General features: G+C 35.9%; 1 protein-coding gene across 1 annotated transcript; it reads right to left on the bottom strand.

The window, feature by feature from the left end:
* Window positions 1-252: 252 nt before the first annotated feature.
* On the bottom strand, window positions 253-4,732 carry LOC105229952 (golgin subfamily A member 6-like protein 22). The gene is made up of 2 exons (XM_011210464.4): window positions 4,592-4,732; window positions 253-2,092 (listed from the first exon to the last, which is right to left on the bottom strand). Exons 1-2 carry the CDS (start codon window positions 4,610-4,612, stop codon window positions 1,034-1,036), a joined length of 1,080 nt encoding a protein of 359 aa, XP_011208766.1. The 5' UTR covers window positions 4,613-4,732; the 3' UTR covers window positions 253-1,033.
* Window positions 4,733-9,209: the final 4,477 nt, after the last annotated feature.

The raw sequence follows: 9,209 nt of genomic DNA, 5'->3' as shown, positions 1-9,209 counted from the left end.
TTCATGAAGAGTGGTTAAATAGTACTCGAACAGAAGACAGGATCTCAAGGCTGTATTTCCTGAACTATTACTCGGAGGAACTTGAAAATTTAGGACAATATTCTAGAGGTGTTGCAGAATTGAATAAGACAATAACAGAAAATTCGATTTTTTGAAACCCGAAAACCCATGTAAAATAAAATAAAAATGAAATATTTTACAAAAAAATGTTTTTAATTTATTTTTACTTTTTTTTATTTATGTACACGTTTTACAAATATTTTTATACCTATGTACAATCGTTATATAAAAATTAATTTTTAGTTTTAAATTTTTGTCTAAGACTAAAAACAAAAATTATAACATAACACTTACGCACAATTAGACCTTTAAATGAAATATGATGAGTAACAAAAAAAATTCCGAACGGTCTTATTAAACGCGCAGCACTAAAATCGTGTGAAAAAGTCGCTGAATTTCAAAACAAAATAAAATTAAAAATAACAGAAAATACAAAAGCAAAATTAAAAAAAATGTATGCATGTAAATATGTATGTATGTATATAAAATAGCAGTAATGAAGTGATGTATAGCATCATGACTAATTTGTACACGTTGGAAATGATAATAATGGAGAGCAGGAGAGAAATAAAATATAAATTCGAAACAAGAAACTCAAACAAAACAAAGTGGTGCAAAAATAAACGCGCGAAGATTTGGTGTTCAACAGCTGAAGACGCCTCTATTTATATACAAAACCGCGTTGTTGGCGCTCGGGTGCTTTGTGTGGACGACTAATGCACAGCTGAGGCATACGCTGTTAGAAGAAGAGGATTTAGTGAATATTTACATGCAACTGGCGAGCTACGAACAGCTGAGGCGTACATTTGCTTAACAATCATCTAGTCAGTCAGGGTGTATTTGTTGTGTACGCACGCGCCACGCCCACATTCGCACACTTTTGTCTTTGCTTGAGCGTGTGCCTTAATGCATACGCATACGCTTAATAACAATTAGGGGGGTTTGCTAGTGCTCAGGTCTCGTTGTAACGCGCTCAGTCCCAACCATGACTGGCTGGCACCCACACCTTCTCCCAGACGGGCTTCCACACGCGCTTCCATTCCTGCACTTTAACCTCCTTCCACACGGGCACTTGTATGGCTTTCCATTCGTCCTTCCACGCCTGCTTCTTTTCGGTGGCCCACGCTTGCTTCTTCTCTGTACGCCAGATTTGCACTTTCTCCTCCACCCATGTTTCGCGTTTCTCCTTTACCCAGATTTGTTTCTTCACCGGCTTCCAGATTTGCACCCATTCGATTTTCCATTCCAATTTCTTTTCCGGCTTCCAGGCTTGCTGTTTTTCTGTCTTCCATTCTTGCACCTTCTTTGTTTCCCATTCTTGCTTCTTTTCGATCTTCCACTCCTGCACCTTTTCGGTTTTCCATTCTTGTTTCTTTTCCGTCTTCCATTCTTGTTTCTTCTCGGTGCGCCAGACCTTCTTCCAGACGGGCTTCCAGATGAGCTTTTTGCGCCACAAATCGTGACTGGTGTACTCCCAACCTTCGTGATCCTTACCCAAGTACTTTTCGCCGGGTATACCCATCTTAACCCATTCGGGCACGAACATTTGCTTCCATTCGGGCACTTGCACTTCGCGCCATACCGGCACTTGTATGTCACGCCAGATGGGCACTTGTATTTCCTTCCAGACCGGTACCTTTATTTCGCGCCACACTGGCACCTTGATTTCCTTCCACACGGGCACTTGGATCTCGCGCCAGATGGGCACTTGTATTTCTTTCCAAATAGGTTTTGTGATCTTCTTCCATTCTGGTACTTTTTCTTCCTTCCAGGCGGGCACTTCACGTTCCTCAATGTGTGGCTTTTTGACAATCTTCCAATCGGGCACTTGTACCTCTTTCCAAATAGGGACCTGCACCTCCTTCCAGATAGGCACTTGTATCTTCTTCCATTTGGTTTCCCAAGCCTCCTTTTTGATTGTCTTCCACACCTGCACCCAGTCCTCCTTCCATGTGAGCTTCTTCTTCCACACACCCTCGGGCGGGTGCGCAAATGTGAGGCTTACGATAAGCGCGCAGCTGGCGCCTAAAAGCTGCAAAAGAAAATTGAGAGTAAAGATGAAATTTGAGGTTATATTTTTTATTTTTTAATTGCTGATTTTTAATAGCTTTGTTTGTTTATTTGATTTATGATAAGTAATAATAAGTATCGTGGAATTTTTTATAGTTTTGTTATTATTGTCCTTGTTTTTGATTAAAAAAAAATCGCATGAAAAGCCTGATACAAAATATGCATATATGATATTTGGATTATCGCTAATTTTTATATTTAAGGCAAAAATATATATGCGTAAATACTAAACAAAAATATGTTTATTTAACATTTAATATGCGAAAATTTTCATGGAAAAGTATCGGATTATATTAAAGTATCATTAACCAATTTTATTGAAATCAAAAAAATATTTATCGATTATATTTGTAATTAAAATGCCTAAATTAAAAAAAAAATGGAAAAAATTAAAAATCAAGGGATGAGGCTCAAAAAAATCAATAATATTTTAATCGATTCTGTTGTAAGAAAAAATATATCGAAAATTAGTCAAGGAAAGGCCGAAATTCTATTCGACATTTTTTCGAAAAATTAATTTTGAAATCCGACAATTATAATTAAAAGTTTGAAAATATGGTGTCATCGAGTTTGTACTCTAACTTAAAAAAATATTGGAAATAATAAAATTAAAAAAAAAATAATATTATGAAAAATTACAAAAATATAAAAAGTGTATATAAGTGTATTGAAAATTGTTTATGTACTTTTTAAAAAAATCGCAAAAAATTGCTAGAAAAATTAGTGAATAAAATCCCGAAATTCTCTTCGACATTTTTTCGAAGAAAGGAATTTTGATATCCGACAAAATTAAAAGTTTGAAAATGTGATGTCATCGAATTGGGACTTTAAATTAAAATATTATTCGAAAAATATAAATTGTTAAAAATTATATATTATAAAAATGTGAAAATTTAAAAAATCGTAAAAAATTGCTTTGAAAATCGAAATTTAGTGAAGAAAATCCCGAAATTATTTTCGAAAATTTTTTAAAAAAATAGTTTCTCAATCCAACAATTATAATTAAAAGTTTTAAAATGTAGTGTCAACGAATTGGAACTATAACTTAAAACAACATTTGAAACATAATAAAAACAAAAAAACAAGGTATTATGAAAAATGTATATGCAGAATGCAAATTTTTTGAAAATTTAAAAGAATTGGATTTTTTTTTTTAGAATTTTTAACATTAAAAATTATTAATTTTAATATCTGAAGACCAAATATGTTGTGAAAGTTATATTTAAATTATTTTATAATTCTTCAGTTTTTTATAAAAAATAAAGAAAGCTTAATAAGTAAATAAATTAAATATTTTATATATGTGGGATATGAAAAGCATAAAACTTGAGTCTAAAAATTTTCTGTAATAAAAAAATAAAGAAAAAATAAAAATATATATCAATATTTTTTTTTTAAATAAAATTTTTGATTGAAAATATTTTTTTTAATATGGTTTTATATGAAAAATTAACTTCTTATTAAAAATAATATATTAATATATATAGAAAAAAAATATTTGTTTAATATTTTATAAGAAAAAAAAAGTTTAGTTCTACGTCGATTTACTTCAAAAAATATATATTTTCTTATAACTAAAATTTTTCGAATCTCAAGTGTTCAAAAAATTTTTTCAATTTGCTTTTATAGTCAAAGGGGCTTAATACATCAAATATATTTTATTTTTATAAGCTTCTACAGTTTATTTTTATAATGTTTAATATATGACTTTTATGATAAAATAATTGATCAGCGCAGATTAGCATGTATCCGAATAAAAGTTTAACAACAAGTCTCTAAAGACCTTCTAACCTCCGAATAAAAGGTTAGCACCACGTCTCTAAGAACCTCTTGTCATTTTCAATCAGTTTTTAATGCAATTTATGACAGTAAAAACAAAAATTGTTCAAACTTTCGATCTCGATACTAAACTAGTGAGTCACATTGGTCAAAAATCTGCCCAATTTGGTTAAATATTATGATCTAACATTTTATAATAGTTTTTAAATATTTATATTAATTTTTATATTTTTATTACTCCTTGAGTCACAGGCAGATCCTTAATTTCGTTATATATTATAAAAATATATTTTTTACATTATTTTTTTTATAAAATAAATAATTATTTTATATTTTTTTAGCAATAAGTTTAACTGATATTTTATTTCCGGGTTTTTATACTTAGTGTTTTCATTAAATATATTATTTTCTTTATTTTTCCATATTTTCAATTATTTTAATATTTTTCAAGCATAGTTTTTATTTTAAAAATATTTTAATATTTTTTTTTATTTATCTTAGCACTTTTAACACTTTTTGATTTGATTTTTATTTAAAGTTCAAGAAAACACTCAATAATATATTTTGCAAAAATATATTTTTTTATTTTTTATTTTACATTTTTATAAATATTTTTTATATTTTTTGAAATATATTTCCATATATTTCTGTTAATTTTTTTGCAACTTGAATCAACACCCACCAATAAATTTAGGGATCTCATCGCTTGAACCCCTTGCGTCGCGTTTAAAGGCGATAACTGTTTAACACCAGTGAATGTATGCCTCTGTTGAGGTCTTCCAAAAACACTACCCACATTTCTCTGCTGCACATCTATTTATATTTTGGAAAACAAAAATCGCCGATAAACACCGCAAGCAGCAAAGTTTGTGGCAGCGGCGCTGAGCCCAAGCCGAGCAACAACAACACACCAGAGCAACCAGCACAATAAAATGAGCGCAAACTTTAAATCACATCGAAAATAACTGACGTATTAAAGCAATACAACAACAAAAAGCGCAAATTCACTGCGCTGCGCTGCCAATAGTGCCGGCTAAAACGTTTGCGAGCGTTCACAACCAACGTTCGTTGCAGCCACCGATCTCAAGTATGCGCAGTCGTGCGGTCAGGTCAGCAGTCTCAGCGGTGTTGTTGGTCATGTTGGTCACAAAGCACCCACCAACAATTCGTGAATTAAACGTTGAAGCGCAATCGAAAAGTTGCCGAAAATTGCGCTTGGCCCGAACCTACCACAACGGCGCGCTTGAAACGCATCTACGGGCGCAACAACAACACTGCACACTAAAATGCGTAAAATTTGGCCAAATAAAACTCTGCGCTTGACTTGTGGAACGAAATGAGAATTCAACACGCTTTGCGCCGTCGCTCTGCACATAAATGACTCGCTTTATCAATAATTCACCACACCTGTAGGCTGGCGCTGTTGATACACCTCCACGATCTGAACGAGAGTGAGAGTGAAATCCACAAGCAGGCGCTCGTCTGCAAAGCATGATCGTAGCGCCTGCTCGGCGTCCGAACAAAAGTGAGAGTCGTTAAATTTGAATTTGTGCCGTCACTTCAGATTTGCGCGGCTGATGGCGCTTCTTCGCGCGCTTGATGTGGTGGCATTAACACCAGCTCTGGCGGCGCGGCACTTCGCAGTCGGCGGCGCACCTTCGGCGAGTGCAAATGCCCCACTTGAGGTGCCATGCACAATTTGATATGAAATTAAGTGGAGTAAAGTGTTGATGGCATTAAGTGTGCTGCAGGCGGCGAAGGTGAGGGGCGAAGATATTTGGTGTGGAATATGATGTACGACTATGTTGTAAGAAGGTCAGCGCAGCCAAAGTTATTTATCATATTTAATGTTGTTGCTTTAGTGTAAACGTAATAAATGTGCAGGTGTTTGAGGTCAGGAGTGCAGCGATATGTTATGAGGATGCAGTATTGGAAATATTATATCGCTTCAGGGTATATTGAACATGTGCGAATTCAAGTAGAAAGTCAAGGACTTTTAACACAAAATTAATGATTTAAATAAGTATGAGCTTAATTTCCGTTACCTGAAAGATATTGTGCACTTTTCAGCTGTAAGACAGGCATGTCGCATCAGCTTTAATTTTGAACGATTTTAGTTTGAACGTTTCAATGACCGAAAGCTTTAAAATAACAACAATGAAACCCCATAAGTTTATGTGACAATAACTTTGAGTTAAGAGATATAAACTTTTGCTGCAGTTATTGAAACGATAGATTATTGCCTTAAGAAATGCCTAGCTCTTCCCTTCTCTTAAAAATTGTGGAGATTTTTTTTCTTATTTGTTGCTATATTAGTCAATATTAAAACTTCAAAGTGTACTTCAGAACCCTAATGACTTCAATATATCCTTTATATTTTGTAGGCAATAATGACTTCAATATATCCTTTATATTTTGTAGGCAATATAAAGGGGATATTGAAGTCATCAGGGTTCTGAAGTACACTTGAAAGACAAATGTACAATTGTAATATGTGGGGGGCTTTGACTAATTGTTGAACGAACCGTTCATTGATGCTGCACTGACAAGATATTTTCTAAGCCAATTTCGTAATGAAACATGCATTGAACTAAGGTCATATAATTAGCTCTGGCTCACATTGCTTCATTCCAAATTTTCATAAATTGCCTAAACATTAGTGACTATGGATGCCTAAGTGTTCCACATAAATTAAGGATTGCTGCTTTTCACCTCATAATCTAAAACCAAATACAATATTATCAATTGTATCAGGAAATATGTAGTTTCAACCGGCCGGTATTAGTAGTTATTCGATCTATACGACATTTTCAACACTCCTATAATTGCAAAATCGGGACCAAGTGAAGAAAATATGATCAGGGAGCATCGGCTGTGACTCTCTTGGCACATTTTATTAACCCATGAAGTATTATAAATTGAATATTTCCATGAAATATTTAATACCTAAGCAAACAAAATATCTGAATTGGTTACATAAGAGCCCAATCTTTTCATAATTATGCTTCCATCATCAAGTCTTTCAAGCCTAAAACTTATATCGACACATGCCAAACTAATAACTTATTCACATTCAATGTCATCGCCCTAATTTACCAATAACAAAGGAAAGATGGCAAATAATGTCATCAATCAATTTCACCAAGTAAGCTGAGTAGCTCTGTATATGGTAGCGCTTGACAAGAGGCTTAACACTGCCTAGACGATGTGCGGCATTTTTAATAAAAAAGTTAGCTTGAAAGGAATTGATAATAAACTTAACAAGTAAGAAAGAGCTAAGTTCGGTTGCACCCAAATATTTTATACTCTTGCAACTTTCAAGAATCAATGCCAGGGGAATACTTTATGGTGTAAAACGTCAACCAGAGGATCGAAATTTAAGTAAATAATATTATAGACTAAATTCAACCAATTTTTGTTACACAAAAATACTATTCTCAGGAAAGCATTATTTCAACATTTCAACTTTATACTATAGATACTGAGGTCCACATATTCGGTACTTAGGGGGTTGAACAGTTTTTCTTGGATTTGGAAATTTTTTGCCCAAAATTTCGTCCATTTTTGTACTGTGACATAGGAATACGAGTCACATACTAAAATTTGTCGAAATCCCGAGATAGGGGGCGGTGCCACCCCCATCGTTCAATTTTCACACCGGCTCCCATAAAGTCGTCTCATACCATCTCGGATGTAAAATTTAATGTCTCTGGCTTATTTAGTTATTGATTTATCGTATTGGTGATCCGATTCATATGTTTTCATTACTGCCGATAGGGGTTCTAATAAGATTTGTATTGAGCAAATTTGGTAATTTTGGTTTGAACGGTTTGAGAGATATGTTTGAGCTTATTAGAGGGCAGGGCCACAACCACTTTTCAAAATTTTTAGCCCAAAGCTGCTCCTGTCAACGAACGATCCTGCGATCCTCTGTACCAAATTACAGTTCTATATCTTAATTTAGTGTTAAGTTATGACACTTTACAGGTTTTTTTTTCAATGGTGTTTTATTGGCGCTTGGAGCTCGCTTATGAGAGCTGCCCCCGCCACGATGTCAAAATCGTGCTTGGCGACTTCAACGCCAGGGTGGGCAAAGAAGGTATCTTTGGCACTACGGTCGGTAAATTCAGCCTCCACGAGGAAACATCCCCAAATGGGTTGAGGCTGATCGACTTCGCCGGGGCCCGAAATATGGTTATCTGTAGTACTAGATTCCAGCATAAGAAGATTCATCAAGCTACCTGGCTGTCTCCGGATCGAAAAACTACCAACCAGATCGATCATGTTGTGATAGACGGAAGACACGTCTCCAGTGTTTTAGATGTGCGTGCGCTCCGAGGTCCTAACATCGACTCGGACCACTATCTTGTTGCAGCTAAGATTCGCACCCGCCTCTGTGCAGCAAAAAACGCACGCCAACAAACACAAGGAAGGTTCGACGTCGAGAAGCTGCAATCACAACAGACAGCCGAGCGATTTTCTACTCGGCTTGCACTCCTGCTCTCTGAGAGCACTCGTCAACAACTCGGTATAAGGGAACTGTGGGACGGCATTTCAAACTCCTTACGTACAGCTGCAACCGAAACCATTGGTTTTCGGAAGGTGCAAAAGAACAGCTGGTACGACGAGGAGTGCCGTGTCGCAGCGGAGAGAAAACAGGCTGCCTACCTCGCAACGTTACGATCGACCACAACACGTGCGGGATGGGATAGATACCGAGAGTTGAAGAGGGAAGCGAGACGCATTTGTAGACAGAAAAAGAAAGAGGCCGAAATGCGTGAGTACGAAGAGCTTGATAAGCTGGCCGACAGGGGTAATGCTCGAAAATTCTACCAAAAGATGCGGCGGCTTACAGAAGGTTTCAAGACCGGAGCATACTCATGTAGAACCCCCCAAGGTGATCTAGTCACCGATGCCCAGAGCATACTTAAATTATGGAGGGAACACTTCTCCAGCCTGCTGAATGGCAGTGAACACACAACGCCAGGAGAAGACGAACCCGATTCCCCAATCGATGACGATGGAAAAGACGTTCCATTGCCCGACCAAGAAGAAGTTCGAATAGCAATTACCCGCCTGAAGAACAACAAAGCGGCGGGGGCGGATGGATTGCCAGCCGAGCTATTCAAACACGGCGGCGAAGAGCTGATAAGGAGCATGCATCAGCTTCTTTGTAAAATATGGTCGGACGAAAGCATGCCCAACGATTGGAATTTAAGTGTGCTATGCCCAATCCATAAAAAAGGAGACCCCACAATCTGCGCCAACTACCGTGGGATTAGCCTCCTTAATATCGCGTA

The sequence above is a fragment of the Bactrocera dorsalis genome, chromosome 3, assembly GCF_023373825.1.
Source record: "Bactrocera dorsalis isolate Fly_Bdor chromosome 3, ASM2337382v1, whole genome shotgun sequence".
In the NCBI taxonomy this organism is placed as follows: domain Eukaryota; kingdom Metazoa; phylum Arthropoda; class Insecta; order Diptera; family Tephritidae; genus Bactrocera; species Bactrocera dorsalis.
This window is presented reverse-complemented; position numbering and strand designations above follow the sequence as displayed.

Bases quoted from the DNA above. Each gene is read 5' to 3' on its own strand.
- LOC105229952 (XM_011210464.4), bottom strand. From the start codon at position 4,612: ATGAGATCCCTAAATTTATTG. The intron at 2,093-4,591 runs GTGGGTGTTGAT...TTTCTTTTGCAG, and splicing joins TGAGATCCCTAAATTTATTG to CTTTTAGGCGCCAGCTGCGC.